The sequence below is a fragment of the Salvelinus sp. IW2-2015 genome, linkage group LG14, assembly GCF_002910315.2.
Source record: "Salvelinus sp. IW2-2015 linkage group LG14, ASM291031v2, whole genome shotgun sequence".
Lineage (NCBI taxonomy): Eukaryota > Metazoa > Chordata > Actinopteri > Salmoniformes > Salmonidae > Salvelinus > Salvelinus sp. IW2-2015.
In genome coordinates this window covers 22608014-22627268 of record NC_036854.1, presented here as the reverse complement: position 1 = coordinate 22627268, position 19255 = coordinate 22608014, and the positions used below count along the sequence as shown (strand labels likewise).

The 19255-nt window shown below is 42.1% G+C and overlaps 1 protein-coding gene across 1 annotated transcript in view; it reads right to left on the bottom strand.

The window, feature by feature from the left end:
* Positions 1-670: 670 nt before the first annotated feature.
* rnmt (RNA (guanine-7-) methyltransferase) overlaps positions 671-19255 on the bottom strand; it is a 34268-nt gene continuing 15683 nt past the window's right edge. The window contains exons 9-11 of the mRNA XM_070446584.1: positions 9973-10074; positions 8937-8970; positions 671-1459 (exon numbers count right to left, since the gene is read on the bottom strand). Coding sequence (XP_070302685.1) covers positions 1422-1459; positions 8937-8970; positions 9973-10074 — 174 coding nt within the window. The 3' untranslated portion in view covers positions 671-1421. The remainder of the gene's footprint in view (positions 1460-8936; positions 8971-9972; positions 10075-19255) is intronic.

Genomic DNA, 19255 nt, shown 5'->3' with positions numbered 1-19255 from the left:
TTATTTTCCCCTAGCCCTACCATCCCTCCTCTTATTGGAGTAAACTAATGGACAACAAAATGATTTTTGTGGCCAATTAACAATTTCTGTGTGTGCTTGAGGTTATTGTCTTGCTGGAAGATCCACTTGTAGCCAAGTTTCAGCCTCCTGACAGAGGCAACCAGGTTGTTTGGCTAAAATGTCCTTGTACTGGGTAAAGTTCATGATGCTGTTGACCTTAACAAAGGGCCCCAGGACCAGTGGAAGGTAAATATCCCCTTGAAATCAAAGATCCACCCCACCATATTTTCCAATAGGTATGAGGTTATTTTCTGCTCAAACATTCTCATTTCGACGACAAACCCGCCACTGGTGTGTGTGGCCAAAGGGCTCTATTTTCATGTCATCCAACAAATGCCTGGAGTTCGCTAAACCGCACATGGACCAAAAACAGTGCATTGGTACTTGGGCTGGAACCAGTGCTTTGGTCAGATTACCTTTTTCCCCAAAAATATTGACCGCTAAATTAATATGAAAACAAGAATAGCTAACTGCTTTCACAATTTCAAATTCTGATGTCGCAATATACTGTATCAGCGGTAGGCAACTAGATTTAGCCGCAAGCCCAAAAATACATTGTAATTGAACATGACAATCATTTCATACCTTGATTACATTGAGAGACGATCACGTTCTTTTTTATTTTATTTGTGGGAATAATTTGGAACAGGTTTCCTCAACTCATTTTAGCTAAATTCCTTGGGGGGGCCAATGGGCCCTGGTCAATAGTAGTGCACTAGATAGAGAATAAACAGAAGGTATACATACACCAGGTAATCAACATAGGGTTACATAAAGGTTTGATGTGTTGATTACCTGAATCATAGTTGAGCCTTAAAATACCTCTAGAAGGTCATCCTACTTCGAAATAGCATTGATCCACTGATCTAATCCTCTTGAAGAATGAAACAGAGTAAATAGGCATTTTAACGTCATAGATTTAGCCAGTGGTAACTTGTGGAATAGACACCGGCTGGAATGCGCTTTTAACCAATCAGCATTCAGGATTAGACCCACCCGTTGTATAATACACATCACTCCAGTTAAATGACATCACGAGGTTAAATGACCAGGATAAAGGAGAAGTAAAAACTGGACAGATATGAGCTACAGATGATGACTGGCTGTAGCTGATATAATAAGAACCAGAGGATAGATTGATGGATGGATAGATAGGCCAACACAAGCTTACACAAACCAATAATATTTCACAACAGGAAAACATTAAAACTACATTTTTTTTTTTACCATGCTCTGCCCAAAGCACCTCAGAGTTGGCAGCAAGTCAGTTCTTCAACAAAAAAAATCCCCCCCCCCAAACATACCAAACAAAAAAACAGTGTAATATTGACGAGTCAACCTGCGGTTCTCTTCTCTGGCATTCAGGACATTTTCTCAAATGCAAACACCAGGTATATGCCTGAGAGACGGAAGAAAGAGTTACATTAACAGGGTCCTCATTAGCTAGTGCATAACCTGGGGTCCAGGAAGAGTATTAAAGAGGAGATATTAATCAAACAGAATTAAAACAACTCATTAGCAGACAAGCCACTGCAGTGTCACAACCTCAACTCAGAGCAGAAGAATTTGGTTCAACCAATAATATTGACTTACATGTTCTTGCTTAAAGGCCTAGTGCAGTCAAACGTGATTTACCTGTGTTTTATTTATACAGTGCATTCGGAAAGTATTKAGACTGCTTCACGTTTTCTACATTGTTACYTTACAGCTTTATTCTAAAATTGATGAAATGTTTTTTTCCCCCTCAATCTACACAAAATACCCCATCATGACAAAGCAAAAACAGGTTTGTAGACATTTTTGCAAATGGATAATTATATATATATATATATATTTTTAAACGTAGGTATTATATTTACATAAGTATTCAGTACTTTGTTGAAGTCTTCTTGGGTATGACACTACAAGCTTGGCACACCTGTATTTGAGGAGTTTATCCTATTCTTCTCTGAAGATTCCCTCAAGCTCTGTAGGGTTGGACACAGCTTTTTACAGGTCTCTCCAGAGTCGTTCGATCGGGTTCAAAGTCCGGGCTCTGGCTGGGCCACTCAAGGACATTCAGAGTCTTGTCCCGAAGCCACCCCTGCATTGTCTTGGTTGTGTGCTTAGGGTTGTTGTCCTGTTGGAAAGTGAACCTTCACCCCAGTCTGAGGTACTGAGCATTCTGGAATAGGTTTTCATCAAGTATCTCTCTGTACTTTGCTACGTTCATCTTTCCCTCAATCCMGACTAATCTCCCAGTCCGTGCCGCTGAAAAACATCCCCACTGCATAATGCTAAAACCATCATGAGTCACTGTAGGGATGGTATTGGCCAGGTGATGAGCGGTGCCTGGTTTCCTACAGACGTGACTCTTTGCATTCAGGCCAAAGAGTTAAAACTTGGTTTCATCAGTCCAGAGAATCTTGTTTCTCATGGTTAGAGTCCTTTATGTGCCATTTGGCAAACTCCAAGCGTGCGGTCATGTGCCTTTTACTGAGGCGTGACTTCAGTCTGGCCACTCWACCATAAAGGCCTGATTGGTGGAGTGCTGCAGAYATMGTTGTCCTTCTGGAAGGTTRTCSCATCTCCACYGAGGAACTCTGGAGCTCTGTCAGAGTGACCATCGGGTTCCAAGACACCTCCTTGACCAATGCTGCAGACATTTTTTGTTTTGGTACCCTTCCCCAGATCTGTGCCTCGACACAATCATGTCTCGGAGCTCTACGGACAATTCCTTCAACCTCATGGCTTGGTTTTTGCTCTGACGTGCACTGTCAACTGTGGAACCTCATAGACAGGTGTGCCTTTCCAAATCATGTCCAATCAATTGAATTTACCACAGGTGGACTCCAATCAGGTTGRAGAAACATCTCATGYATGATCAATGGAAACAGGATGCACCTGAGCTCAATTTGGAGTCTCATAGCAACGGGTCTGAATACGTAAATAAGGTCTGTTTTTTATTTGTAATACATTTGCAAAAATGTCCAAAAATCTGTTCTCGCTTTGTCATTATGGGGTATTGTGTGTAGATTGATTAGGGAAAAACATGAATTTAATCCATTTWAAAATAAGGCTGCAATGTAAGAAAAWGTGAAAAAAAGTGAAGGGGTCTGAATACTTTTCGGATGCACGRGAGACGTTAATAGATCAAAAARCTGATATTCCTATTCCACACTGAGGATGGAATAATACTGTGAAAATGATAATGCCCTTTTAGTTTAGGAGCTGTTTGAAAAGACTGCCTATAATTTCAGCCTGTTTAGGTGGGATGGAGTTGAGACCTGCCTGGTGCCATCACCTGGCGGTAAATTAGTTAATAGACCAATAAGAAAGAGAGTTCCAAACCTCTCTGCCAATAACAGCTAGTTTTCAGTTCTCCTCCCCAGTCAGACCACTCCCAAACAGTCCAAGCAAAATTCTTGCTTGAGAAATTGCTCTTTGCTAAGAAACTATTTTTGTTTTTATTCAAATAGCCAAAATGAAACAATCACACTAAGTTTATGGGATGTTAACGTTTAACCGTTAATTGGTTAGCTGCTGAAYAACATTACACCGGTCAGTCTATAGGGTTAATTTGCATAATTTAGTGGAATTAAATTAGCACGTGTGTATTTTCAATAGTCTTCATGATTCTTGTTTACACAGCCTAGTTTGAGGAGCACCTGTCAGACAGCGTGAGAGCAACTCCTCAAAATGCTGGTACTGGTGTTAAACATGTGCTTTCAAGCACAGTCATTGCACAACAAATAATTCTAAATGTATGTTAAAAACTGTTTTGATGGTCACGATTTAAAAGAGCTACTATTTTTATTTCTCAAGCTCAACTCATAATTAAAGCGATTCATTTATAAAGACATTTCCAGCATTTATCTCCTGTTCTATTGGTTTTCATATCAACTTTCTTTCTTTMTTCGAGATCATAGTGGAAGAACACTCAAAGCCTCAAAGATGATCCAACTTTCAACTTTTTGGGGGGCTAGCCACAACAGTCAACAAGCTAGCTAGCTGTTTAGCTTGCTAACACATTTATTAATTTGTTTTTGTTAACAATTAACAAGCCAGTTAGCTACCACATACATGTATTGTCAAACTGTAAACAGAGTAGCTAGCAAGCGACAATACGATAAACAGCCTAAAAAACACTTGACAGATAAATCTGATTTAACCGTTCAGACAAGTCCCATGGCCATGAATCAGATTTGTATCTGATTTCAAACCACYTATGAATGTGGTTTAAATTTGCCTTGAAAATATCRGATTCCATGTGCTTTTTGGCTGTTCAGACTGTAGGAAAAATATCAGATTTTAATCAGATATGCAACAAAATACAGGTGCTGGAACAGTTTGGAACAAACACAAAATAAATTATAAGTGTACCAGAGTGTTCGTATTTTTGTAAAGCCTTCATTACAGCAGAGACTAAAAACAGTCACATTCATTTGTGAATCTAATTTCCGAAATAGAACAGATTATTTTATTGTTTACACTAATTATTCAAAGGTTGCTTTGTTATTTTAAAACTAAAAAGCTTGATTGCGTTTCAAATTATGAATGATCTGTGATGACATGATCAAATTAATGATTCATACAGTAGCCAATATAAATATTGAAATATATGCCTAAGTTCCAGTATTAAGACTAAACAGGATGTGCTCTTAGGCCTATAGCTTGATGGTGGTTATACAAGGATACTATACTAAGCCTACTAATGATAATGACATGCCTTATAATTATCATAACAATAATAGTAACACCAACAAGATCAAGAAAGAGGGTTATTATTACACATATATTTTATAAAAATCGGACAATTTGAAACAGTGTAAACACTAAATAAATAGGTAATACCAGAGGCTGTTTTAACAGAAACAAAAAGGTGTGAAGCCTTAACTACAGCAAATATTAAAAACAGAACAATTTGTGAAATTGTTCATKTGACATGTGGTTGCTTGAGGCTTGATGCTCACAAAATCAGTAGGCTATTAAACAAACACTCAAACAGAAGCAGGATGTGTCCTATTTGTGTAGATATACAGTACCAGTTAAAAGTTGACACTAACCTACTCAATCAAGGGTTTTTATTTTTTACTCTTTCCTACATTGTAGAATAAAAATTAAAAAGCAACAATATTAAAAAGGTCCATTGCAGCCGTTATAATCTCAATAGTAAATCATTTCTGGGTAACGATTAAGTACATTACATGACCAAAAGTATCTGGACACCTGCTCGTTGAACATCTCATTCTAAAATCATGGGCATCACTATAGAGTTGGTCCCCCATTTGCTGCTATAACAGCCTCCACTCTTCTTGGGTAAGTCATTAATATGGTTGGTCCCCCTTTGCTGCTATAACAGCCTCCACTCTTCTGGGAAGTCATTAATATGGAGTTGGTCCCCCTTTGCTGCGCTAATAACAGCCTCCACTCTTCTGGGAAGTCATTAATATGGAGTTGTCCCCCTTTGCTGCTATAACAGCCTCCCACTCTTCTGGGAAGTCATTAATATGGAGTTGGTCCCCCCTTTGCTGCTATAACAGCCTCCACTCTTCTGGGAAGTCATTAATATGGAGTTGGTCCCCCCTTGCTGCCAACAGCCTCCACTCTTCTGGGAAGCTTTCCACTATATGTTGGAACCATGCTACAGGAGCTTGCTTCCATTCAGCCACAACAGCATTAGTGAGTCGGCACCGAGTTGGGCAATTAGACCTGGCTCACAGTCAGCTTCCAATTCAACCCAAAGGTGTTAGATGGAGTTGACGGCAGGCTAATGCGCAGGCCAGTCCTTCCACACCGATCTCAACAAACCATTTCTGTATGGATCTCGCTTTGTGCATGCGGCATTGTCATACTGAAACAGGAAAGGTCCTTCCCCAAACTGTTGCCACAAAGTTTGCGTGATGCCAGCACGAATCGTCTTGAATATCATTGTATGCTGTAGCGTTAGGATTTCCCTTCACTGGAACTAAGGGGCCCAAACCATGAAAAACAGCCCCAGACAATTATTCCTCCTCCACCAAACTTWACAGTTGGCACTATGCATTGAATCAGGTAGCGTTTTCCTGGCATCCGCCAAACACAGCTTCATTCATTGGACTGCCAGATGGTGAAGCGTGATTCTTCACTCCAGAGAACGCGCTCCACTGCGGCGACGTCAGTTATTGTGCTAACGTTGCTTCCAGAGGTAGTTTGGAACTCGGTAGTGAGTGTCGCAACCGAGGACAGACAATGTTTACGTTTCAACTTCACAATAACAGCACTTACAGTTAACCATTCTACTGTCAATGTTTGTCTATGGACATTGCATGGCTGTGTGCTCGATTTTATACACCCTTTAGTAACTGGTGTTGCTGAAATAGRAGAATCCACTAATGTGAAGGGGTGTCCACATACTTGTATATATAGTGTATCGTACTGTGATTTTGACCATTTTAATTGAAAACAAAGAAACAAAAATAGCTTCTTAGCAGGAGCGATGTCTCAAGCAAGAATTTTACTCTGTCTGTTAGTATTCTGAGTGGGGAGGGGAAAACTGAAAACTAGCTGTTATTGGCAGAGAGGTTTGGAACTCTTATTGGTCTATAAACTAATTTACRGGCTGGGGTGTTACTGTAGGCTCCGCCCTAATTTAAGTGCTTTCGGTCACCTTTAGCCGCATGGCCAAAGACAATGCCCAAGGACCAGTCAGCCATCCCACCCTCTGATGTTAGCTACCWAGCTAATCACAATGTTTATTGATTAACCTCAGCTTGACTACCACCATATAGCTATTTATATACAGTAGCCTAGGTTTGTTTCATCTATTTGGGTTGAAAAGTTACACCTTCAAATGTTCTAAATGGAATGAAACCCCATTGTTCTGTCTCTTATCCTGTATCGAGTCCATCCAGGAATTCTCATTTCCTAGGTCTTTGGCATATTAGGCATCTCTTTTTTCATGCTTGGTCTTGTAAGTTAACCTAGGACCTAAACTGAACTAATAAACACAACATGCAACAATGCAAAAAATGTTGCTGAGTTACACTTCATAAGCAAAAATCAGTCAATTGAAATAAATTCATTAAGCCCTAATCTATAGATATCACATGACTGGGAAAACAGATATGAATCTGTTGGTCACAGATACCTTAAAAAAGGTAGGGGTGTGGATCAGAAAACCAGTCAGTATCTGGTGTGACCACCGTTTGCCTCATGCAGCGCGACACATCTCCTTCACATAGAGTTGATCAGGCTGTTGATTGTGGCCTGTGGAATGTTATCCCAATACTCTTCAATGTGCGAAATTGCTGGATATTGGCGGGAACTGGAACACTGTCTTACACATCAATCCAGAGCATCCCAAACATGCTCAATGGGTGAGATGTCTGGTGAGAATGCAGGCCATGGAAGAACTYGGACATTTTCAGCTTCCAGGAATTGTGTACAGATCCTTGCAACATGGGACAGTGCATTATCATGATGAAACATGAGGTGATGGCGGCGGATGAATGGTCGGATCTCGTCACGGTGTCTCTCAGCATTCACATTTCCATCAATAAAATGCAAAGGTGTTTGTTGTCCGTAGCTTATGCCTGCCSATACCACAACCCCACCGCCACCATGGGACACTCTGACATCAGCAAACCGCTCACCCACACGACGCCATACACGTCGTCTGCGGTTGTGAGGCCGGTTGGACGTACTGCCAAATTCTCTAAAACGACGTTGGAGGCAGTTTATGGAAGAAAAATTAACCTTCAAATCTCCGGCAACAGCTCTGGTAGACAGTCCTGCAGTCAGCATGCCAATTCCACGCTCATTCAAAACTTGAGACATCTGTGGCATCGTGTTGTGACAAAACTGCATATTTTAGAGTGGCCTTTTGTTCCCAGCACAAGGTGCACCWGTGTAATTTTCATTCTGTTTAATTAGGTGGATGGATTATCAAGAAGCTGACAGGTGTGTCATATCTTGGCAAAGGAGAAATGCTCACTAACAGGGATGTGAACAGATTTCTGCACAAATCAGAATCAGCTTTTTGTGCTTATMGAACATTTCTGGCATRTTTTATTTCAGCTCATGAAACATGGGACCAACACTTWACCTGTTGRGTTTATARTMTTGTWCAGTGTAMATGCCTATAATTATGTTTTGTTAATGTCAGTATTGTTTTGTATGTGTATCCATTCATTTGACTTATTAGTTATTAAATAATACAAAGCTTTGATATTTGCTTCTCATGACCATTTCTTGATCTTAGTCGGCAAAAGCATAATACTTGATTGCGCATMGTTTTACTATAATGTTAAATGGAATCCGATATTAGACTTTAATTATATTAATTGGATAGTCGATTCATGGGTCGTATGTGAGTTATAMAATATACACATYTCAAAGATGACCCCACTACATCACCAGGCAGGACAAAACTCCATCCCGACAAAACAGGCTTAAATGTCAAGCAGTSTTAAAACAGCTGTTATACCATATCATTTTCACAGTATTATTCCAACCTCATAGTGTGGACATATATATGAGAYCCACATTTTTGAGTGCACTGGGACTTTAAAGTTTTATATTGTCCTATAGGAGATTCTGTAGAGATATCATTATGACGGTACTATGCCTAATATCCACAACCAAGCCAACACTACTGTGTTGAGTCTCTAAACCAGACAGAGTTATAAAGTAAACATTATGTAATATACATTCATCATCTTTAGCTGTGAAACGATACATTTCAGCCTTTACTGATGTTTATTACACTGTACAATTAGATTAGAAACAGTAGATTAACACTTAGAATTGTTACCTGAAGAGGAAATTCTGAACTAATAACTGTTAGCAGAAGCAGTTAACATGACTGGTTAGAAATAACACAGAAAAGGGTTAGAAACAAAACCCATGGTACATACTTGTTGCCTCCCACTCAGACTTGCTCAATGTTCCCTGTACAGAAAAGACAAGAGGCAATACAGAATGGTCACGCTGTTTCTGAACATGGTCAAGTATTGGATATTCTAATGTTTCTGAACATGGTCAAGRATTGGATATTCTAATGTTTCTGAACATGGTCAAGCATTGGATATTCTAATGTTTCTGAACATGGTCAAGCATTGAATAAAAAATATTTTAAACACTGTCCTTAGGCACCATGAAAGACTCTTGATTAGAAATGCATCTATTAAATGTGTGTAATTTCTCACTGACTGCATCATTAAAAACAATTAAAGGGGCAATCTGCACTTCCAACAACAACAAAGCTCATCCCTCCACTTGTTTTGGTAAAAAGCTGAGGGATGGGGCTGGAGAATAGTAACCACAAAAATGAATAGACAGATGTATGGATCCAAAGGCTGATCATCCATGAGATCAAAAGTATAGTTTTAACCATGTTTTAGGGCTATAGAGTGTTTAAAATGTCATTATTTACCTTAGAGAAAACAAGGTAGTATTTTGGGTTCTGATGGGGTARGACAGTTGAACTAATCTCATGAGGAATTTATAAGTTATATTCTTCAAGAATCAATGGTTATATCATTAATTTAACAGTCCAAACATGTATTTAAATAGCAGATCACCCCTTTAAATAAAGTAATTTCACAAATTTTGTCATGGGGATGAGATAAAACGTGCTGTTTTAAAGCAAATTTCCTGCAATTGTACACATTTTGCAGTGTTCTTATGCTGTCTGAGTGACTCAAACATTATCATTAAATCAATGGATGCCATGACATGTGTGTTTTAGACTCTCCCTGACTGTCTAGTTTTTATTTTGGTGATTGTTAGTTCTTGAAGATGATCTTATTGAAAAACATATTGTTCCGTTATCTTTTCTACATACTTTGTGGTTTAAGTTTACACTGAAAACACTGCATCTAAAAATGTATTTTAGTCATGGAGTTGTGCTTTTCAATATGAAAATAGGTCGCCAGACATTCATTCTCTTACCAGCGGCAGCCTGACATTGGGGCTGTCAGCCTTCTCCTTGGCGTGATCATAGTCATCAAGGTTGTCTGAGGATGACTTGTTCTTGTTGTCTGTCGGGAAAGACTGACACAACAACARAATTACAGCAACTTCCATTGAGCCAGGTTGAGTCACAACGTGTGGCCGTAGACTCAGCGAGTCTGTAATACACTCCGGATACATAAAGAGACTTGTCCTTGGTTACTGCTGTTAAGAACACCTCTTTCTCTGCGGAGGTTCTAAACAYGACATGATCAATTTGAAGGCTGTCGCTCCGGGCTAGTGAAGACTTAATCTTGTTTTCATATGCTACACAGACACATGCGATCTGAAGAACGGTCTAATCCTCATGTCAAAAACTATGGGACATCATTGAAACAATTCCTGGTTCATCAAATCATAAAGTTTGCTTTAATAAATTAATGTGACCTTTGCATTGCATTCATCTAAAGTACAGCTTTTCTGTCCAGTTTGCATTGGACATGTGTTACCTTCACTTCATATCATTAACAGAGGTACTGGTGTGTCTGTACCTGAGAGTCATATCATTAACAGAGGTACTGGTGTGTCTGTACCTACCAGGTGTCATATCATTAACAGAGGTACTTGTTGTGCTGTACCTAAGAGATCATATCATTAACAGAATGGTTCGTGGTGCTGCTACCTTGAGAGTCATATCATTTAACAGAGGTACTTTGTTGTACCTGTCATCTGGGGTACTGGCACAAAGAGAGTCATATCATTAACAGAGGTATTTTCTTTGTTGTTTTTTGTTTTTTTTTTCTGTGTACGTCTGCCGATGAGTCATCATCTAACACAACTAACAAGCGTTCCACTAATTATTCTGCATCAAATGAACATGAGGACACCACTATGGGCAAAGGCCACATTTAGCGACACTCTAGCTAGTGGCTAACGGGGTCAGGTAGTGTGGACTCTAGCTAGTGCTAACGGGGTCAGGTAGTGTGGACTCTAGCTAGTGCTAACGGTCAGCGGGAACCGTGTGCGCTATGTGCAAAGGGTCAGGTAGTGTGGACTCTAGCTAGTGCTAACGGGTCAGGTAGTGACTGGACTGTTGCTAGCTGGCTAACGGGTCAGGTATGTGGACCTCTAGCTAGTGCTAACGGGTCAGGTAGTGTGGACTCTAGCTAGTGCTAACGGTCAGGTAGTGTGGACTCTAGCTAGTGCTAACGGTGGTCAGGTAGTGTGGACTCTAGCTAGTGCTAACGGGGTCAGTAGTGTGGCTCTAGCTAAGTGCTAACGTGAGTCAGTTAGTGTGGACTCTAGCTAGTGCTAACGGAGTCAGGTAGTAGTGTGGACTCTAGCTAGTGCTAACGGAGTCAGGTAGTGTGGACTCTAGCTATGCTAACGGAGTGCAGGGTAGTCGTGGACTCTAGCTAGTGCTAACGGAGGTCAGGGTAGTGTGGCAACTCTAAGCTAGTTTGCTAACGGTAGTCAGGGTAGTGTGGACTCTAGCTATGGCTAACGGAGTCCGTAGCTGTGGAGTCTACTAGTGCTAACGGGTCAGGTAGTGTGGACTCTAGCTAGTGCTAACGGGTCGGTAGTGTGGATCTAGCTAGTGCTAACGGGGTCAGGTAGTGTGGACTCTAGGCTAGTGCTAACGGAGTCAGGTAGTGTGGACTCTAGCTAGGTCGTAACGGGTCAGGTAGTGTGGACTCTAGGACTAGGTGCTAACCGTGCTCAGTAGTGTGGGATACTGCTAGCTTATGCTAACGGGTCAGGTAGTGTGGACGCTAAGCTAGTGGCTAACGGACGTCAGGTAGTGTGGACTTCTAGCTAGTGCTAACGGGGTCAGGTAGTGTGGACTCTGCTAGTGCTAACGGAGTCAGTAGTGTGGACTCTAGCTAGTGCTAACGGGGTCAGACGTAGTGTGGACTCTAGCTAGTGCTAACGGGTCAGGTAGTGTGGACTCTAGCCTAGTGCTAACGGGCAGGTAGTGTGGACTCTAGCTAGTGCTAACGGGGTCAGGTAGTGGGACTCTAGCTAGTGCTAACGGGGTCAGTAGGTGTGGACTCTAGCCTAGTGTAACGGGGTCAGTAGTGTGACTCTAGCTATGCTAACGGGTCAGGTGTGTGGACTCAGCTTACTGCTAACGAGTCAGGTATGGGATCTCTAGCTAGGGTACGGAGTCAGTATGTGGACTCTGAGCTAGTGCTAACGGGAGTCAGGGTAGTGTGGACTCTACTGCTAGTGCTAACGGGTCAGTTAGTGTGGCAGCATCTAAAGCATAGTGGCCTACTATCTACGGCGTCAGCTTAGTGTGGACTGATAGCTTAGTGCTAACGAGTCAGGTTTAGTGTGGCTCTAAGCTGTGCTAACGGTAGTCAGGTAGTGTGGACTCTAAGCTAGTGCTAACGGAGTCAGTAGTGTGACTACTAGGCTACTGTAGTGGTCTAGTTGCTAACGGAGTCACGGTAGTGTGGACTCTAGCTAGTGCTCAACGAGTCAGGTAGTGTGGACTCTAGCTAGTGCTAAACGGGGGTTCAGGTAGTGTGGACTCTAGCTAGTGCTAACGGGCAGGTAGTTGTGGACTCTAGGCTAGTGCTAACGGATGTCAGGTATGTGGACTCTAGCTAGTGCTAACGGGTCAGGTAGTGTGGACCTAGCTAGTGCTAACGGGTCAGGGTATGTGGACTCTAGCTATGCTAACGGTCAGGTATTGTGGACTCTAGCTAGTGCTAACGAGTCAGTATGTTGGACCTAGCTAGGTGTAACGGACATTAGGTGGGACTGCTAGTGCTACGGTAGTAGTGTGGACTCTAGTAATGCAACGGGTCAGGTAGTGTGGACTCTAGCTAGTGCTAACGGGGTCAGGTAGTGTGGACTCTAGCTAGTGCTAACGGGGTCGTAGTGTGGACTCTAGCTAGTTGCTAACGGGTCAGGTAGTGTGGACTCTAGCTAGTGCTACGGGGTCAGGTAGTGTGGACTCTAGCTAGTGCTAACGGGTCAGGTAGTGTGGACTCTAGCTAGTGCTAACGGAGCAGGTAGTGTGACTCTAGCTAGTGCTAACGGGGTCAGTAGTGTGGACTCTAGCTAGTGCTAACGGGTCAGGTAGTGTGGAGCTGATGCAAGTACACTTACACACCACAGGGAAAGCAAAGAAGGGATTCTTAAGCAGAAAGTGAACAACACTTGAGAAACCGTCTGAGCAATCTTGAATTCCCCACCTGCAGACATTTAATACGTTGTCTTGAATACAATAAACCTTCTTGCACAGATCCTGGTTCCTCATTTCTGTTTCATTGATCAGTCCAGGTACCTGATTCATCTAATTGATGTTCACTACCGGTCAAATGTTTAGAATACCTACTCATTCCAGTGTTTTTCTGTATTTTTACTATTTCTACTTTGTAGAATAATAGTGAAGACATCAAAACTATGAAATAACACATATGGAAACAGGTGTTACCCAAAAAAAGTGTCAAACAAATAAAATACAATTAGTCCATAATCGTTGTCATTGATTACAGCTTGCACAATCTTGGCATTCTCTCAACCAACTTCATGAGGTAGTCACCTGGAATGCATCTCAATTACAGGTGTGCTTTGGTAAAAGTTATTTTGTGGAATTTCTTTCCTTCTTAATGCGTTTGAAGCCAATCAGTTGTGAAAGGTAGGGGTGGTATAAAGAAGATAGGTCTATTTGGTAAAAATATTATGACAAGAACAGCTCAAATAAGCAAAGAGAAACAACAGTCCCATCATTACTTTAGGACATGAAGGTCAGTGAATCTGGAAAATTTCAAAACAAATTTCTTCAAGTCGCAGTCGCAAAAACCATCAAGCGCTATGATGAAACTGGGCTCTCATGAGGACCGCCCATAGGGAAAGGAAGACCCAGAGTTACTCTCTGCTGCAGAGGATAAGTTCAGAGTTACTAACCTCAGATTGCAGCCCAAATAACGCTTCACAAAGTTCAAGTAACAGACACATCAACATCACTGTTAGAGGAGACTGACTGATAAGCGGCTTCGATGGGTCGAATTGCTGCGAAAGAACCACTACAGGCACGTACTAAAGACAGGAATAGAAAACTGCTTGGGCCAAGAGAACACCAGAATATATTGACCGATGGTGGAAAGGGTCTGTCCGATTGTCGATGAGTGGCCAAATCGGAGGTTTGGAGGTTCCGAGAGCCGCCGGTGTTTGGTGTGAGAAGCAGAGAGGTGAACTGATGATCTCCACAGTGTGGTGTCCCACGTGAAACACGGAGGAGAGTGTGATGGTGCTTTGTGGCGTATACTTGCAGTGATTATTTGAATATCAAGCGACTTAACCAGCATGGTTACCACAGCTATTCTGCAGCGACACGCCATCCCATCTGGTTTGCGAAGTTAGTAGGACTATCATTGTTTTTCAACAGGACAATGACCCAACACACCTCCAGGCTGTGTAAGGGCTATTTCACCAAGAAAGGAGAGTGATGGAGTGCTGCATCAGATGACCTTGGCCTCAACCCAATTGAGAATGTTTGGGATGAGTGTTGGACCGCAGAGTGAAGGAAAGCAGCCAACAAGTGCTCAGCATATGTGGAACTCCTTCAGAGACTATTAAAAAGCATCGAGTGAAGCTGGTTGAGAGAATGCCAAGGTGTGCAAAGCTGTCAAGGCAAAAAGGTGGCTACTTTGAAGAATCTCAAATATATTTTCATTTGTTTAACAGTTTTTTTTGACGTTACTAATGATTTCATAGTTTTGATGTCTCTATTATTTTACAATGTAGAAAATTAGTCAAAGTTAAAGAAAAAACCCATGAATGAGTAGGTGTCCAACGTTTGGACTGGTAGTGTATACTGATCCCCACCTCCAGGGCTTGCATCCTTCTGCATCAGCATCTTGTGCTGGTCGTTCTTTATGTGCTCCTCAAAGAACTGGGAGAACGTCTTCTTAAACACCAGACGCATTTTGTACTTCTTGGCCATCCTGTCAATAGAAAACACTAGTTTAGCTCTCTGGTAATATAAAGATATCATTTACAGAATCTGAAGACATGTGACAACTTCACCTTGGGATCATAACATAGAAACAAACTACTAGAAATTATTGTAACTTTGATAACAAAGATGTTATCAATGGAAACCATTCGTGTTGTGATGGAAGGAGTTTTGCCAGATGCATGAACTGAGTTCCATGCATGCGTTGTCCGACCATCTTTTGGTATCTTCTAATATTACTAATATGGACTAAAATACCAAGTCAAGACAGTTCCCCGCCTCCTACAAGATGTTAAAACAAATGTTATGCCCAGGGGTTGGAACCGGTTACCAGAGTCAGGGAACAGAACAGAAAACCGGAAAATAAAATGTTTAGGAAGTGAAACAGAACCTGGAATGAGAAGTCATCCATACTGATATTTAAAAGCATGGGAACCTGTTAACACCGATATTTAAAAGCATGGGAACCTGTTAACACCGATATTTAAAGCATGGGAACCTGTTAAACACCGATATTTTAAAAGCATGGGAACCTGTTAACACCGATATTTTAAAAGCATGGGAAACTTTAACACCGATATTTTTAAAAGCATGGGAACCTGTTAACACCGATATATTTAAAAGCATGGAGCCTGTTAATACCACTAGGCGTACGCGTGATAGGGAGAGGGATGTTTTAAATTAGCTAGAGAAGAAATGGATTCACTTTCAAGTGTTAGTTAAAAGATACTATAGGCCTAGTTCACATTTCACATTGGCATTTATTAACTACAAAAAGGTAGAGTGGTTTTAAAATCTGGTCCGCTCTTCTTACACAAGCTTGTTAGATAGCTATATCCTTGTTAGGAGCTATATCTTGTTAGCCAAGCTATTATGCTTCGTTAGCCAGCTGAGTAGCTTGTGTAGGGCGCGAGCACCGTTGTTGAGCCAAGACGCGTGATGATCTTGTTAGCCAGCGATATCTGTGGGTTGTAGCCAGCTAGAGCCTTGCGTTAGATAGCGGGTAGTATTCTTGGTTGAGCGCAGCTTTATAGGGTGCTGTGGTGGTTTAGCCAGGCGTTTATCTTGTGTAGCCGGCGAGGCTTGGGTATCGTGTTGCCAGCTGATATCTTGCTTAGCCAGCTATTATCTTGGTTAGCCAGCGTATATCTTGTTAGCCAGCTATATCTTGTTAGCCAGCTATATCTTGTTAGCAGCTTGTCCTTGGTTAGCGCAGGCTTAATTTATTTCTTGTTAGCCAGCTAGTATTCTGTCGGTTAGCCGGCTGAGGGAGGCTTGTGTTAGCCAGCATGGTAGTATTCTGGTGTGAGCCAGGCGTATTATCTTGTGTAGCACCCTTATATCTTGGTTAGCGCAGCTCGATATCCTTGTTAGCCAGCTATATCGTTAGCCAGCTATTATCTTGGTTAGAGGGAGCTATTATCTTGTAGCCAGCTATTATCTTGTTAGCCAGCTTAGTATCTTGTTAGCCAGCTATATCTTGTTAGCCAGCTATATCTTGTTAGCCAGCTATATCCTTGTTAGCCATCTATATCTGTTAGCTAGCTAGCTCAAAGGACATTCAAAGTTCCTCCATAGAAGCTTGCTCCTCTGTAGGCCTAATTTCAGATAATGCATGTTCATAAAACAGATGGCCCGCCAGCCGTCAAGCCTCCATCCTCAACACGTTTCTACTCTCGTGCCCATCGCACAAGTTTCAGTTGCGCATCTGGTGCGCCATAAGGCTTACACTTCTGGTCCAAGCACACATGTAAACAACTTGAAGCTTGCCATTCTCTATCCGCAACTGATTGGTGAAGTGAATTTAGATGAGGTAAATGTAAAAAAAGCGACAATGTAAAAGTACTTTTTTGCCCCGGGGTTCGAACAGGTCCAGAACTTATTTTGCTGTCGGAACAGTGAATTGTTTGTAATGGAACAAACGAATGCAGTGGTTTGCTGGCTGGGCAGAGAGCGAAACGATGGAAGATTAAGTTCAGTCCCAACCTGGGTAATGACCATCTACTTCTAGTTCCAACAAGGCAGGTGGATTTCACCTGACCAAATATGCACAACACTACTTCTCAAACAGAGGGGAAATAAACTAGGAACTCTGGGACATTGACCCACCCGCCCTCCAGATTTATAAGAAGTCATACTGACAACCGAACACGGGTTAGTCTCCCTTCTTCTGAAACGCACGGCTGAACACGTCGTGTACCAAAGGAGTTGGAGTCTAAGGTTTTGCCAGCGACGGCTTCCTGAAGAGAAAAGAACACAAGCTATCAGGTCTATATATCATGTCGGAGTGCAAGCCTACTGACAGTAACCAGTCAGACCAGGCAGTAGATATCATGTCATCAAGGCCACTGATAGGTAACACCAGACCAGCAGGTAGATATCGATGTCATCAAGCCACTTGACAGTAACCAGTCAGCCAAGGCAGGCAGATATCATGTATCAAGCCACTTGACAGTAACCATCAGACCAGGGGTTTGATATCATCAAGCCACTGGACAGTAACCCATCAGACGCAGCAGGTAGGATATTCGATCAAGCCACTAACAAGTAACCAGCGAGGTAGATATCATGTCATCTAGCCACTGCGACAGTAGAACCATCAGACCAGCAGGTAGATGATCATCAAGGCCGACTAACAGTAACCTAGCAGGTGAGTATCATGTCATCAAGGCCACCTGACCAGTAACCAGGGCAGACCAGCAGTGGGATAGCATCCAAGCCACTGGACAGTAACCAGTCAGACCAGTGACTATGGAAAGTATCTGACTAACACAGTACATATGGCTGAGTTTGACTATGAAGGTATCTACTAACACCAGTACATATGGTCTAGTGGAGCTGATGAAGTATCTACTAACACCAGTGACATGATGTCTGGGTTGACTATGATAGTATCTACTAACACGGAGGGTACATATGTCTGGTGACTGATGAAGTATCTACAACACCAGTAACATATGGTCTAGTGTGTGAGCTATGAAGTATCTACTAAACACCAGTCCATATGTCTAGTGTTGTACTATGAGTATCTACTAATACACCGAGTACATATGTTCTTAGGTGCGTGTTGACTATGAAGTATCTACAACACCAGTACATATGTACTAGTGTGGTGACTATGAAGTATCTTACTAACTACCAGTCATGATGTCGAGTGTCGTGGTGACTATTGAAGTATCTACTAACACCAGTACATATGTCTAGGTGTGGTGACTATGAAGTATCTACTAACACCAGTACGATATGTCTAGTGTGTGACTATGAAGTATCTACTTACACCAGTAAGTATGGGTGTATTGTGGTTTGTGTAGTTCTTTGAGGAGGGTTTGTTTCTCTTGATTTTAAAGTTTGTGACTAATTGAAGTTACCGTCTGATGAGAAGGCACCTAGAAGTTGATTTGGAGGTGGGGTGGACTATGAGAGTAGATGCTACTAGGATGGACACCCAGAGTAAATATGTCTGTAGGACTATGAGGGCTATCTAGCTAACACCCGGAGGTTATCAGTGAGTGTGGCTGGGTCGTGGAGCTATGCGAGTATTGACTACTAACACAGTACATATGTGCTGTCTGGTGATCTATGTGAAGGTATGGTGACTATACAGCCGGAGCTATGGATAGGTGTTTCGGTTGGTGGAGCTATGACGTAAGGGGTAGTCATAGCTGGAACCACGCGGTGAGTCACATGGGTATGTCTAGACTGGTGACTGATGGAAGTATCTAGCTATAACAGCCAGTGGATAGTAGGGGTATGCTCTGAGTGTGTTGGTGATCGTGAGTGAGGTAGGTATGTGTTGGGAGGCTAACACGGCAGTACATATGTGACGTGAGGGTGACATAGTGGAGGTATCTAGCATGGGAAGCGTACGCGGGGTGGGTAGTGAGCATATGTCGTGGTGCAGGGCTATGAGAGAGATAGTCTGACCTGGGAACACTGCGAGAGTAGCGATGAGTGTCTGAGTGTTGGTGTGGGTGACTATAAGTATTCTACTTACACCAGTAAGTATGAGTCTAGTGTGGAGGTGGACTTATGTGAGTAGGGGGTCTACTAACACCTGGGAGTAAGGTAGGTCTGGGGAGTGTGGTGGAGCTGATGGTGAGAGTGATGCTAGGACTAAGCAGGCGCGAGTAGCATATGTCTGGTGGACTGATTGAAGTATCTGACTAGGACGCGGCAGTATCAGATGTGCTGGTGACTATGAGAGCCGTATGGCTACAACACGGAGGATAGGCATATGTGGAGGTCTTAGTGGACTATGAAGTACTACTAACACCAGTTACTATGGTCTGAGTGACTGATTTACGGAGGGTT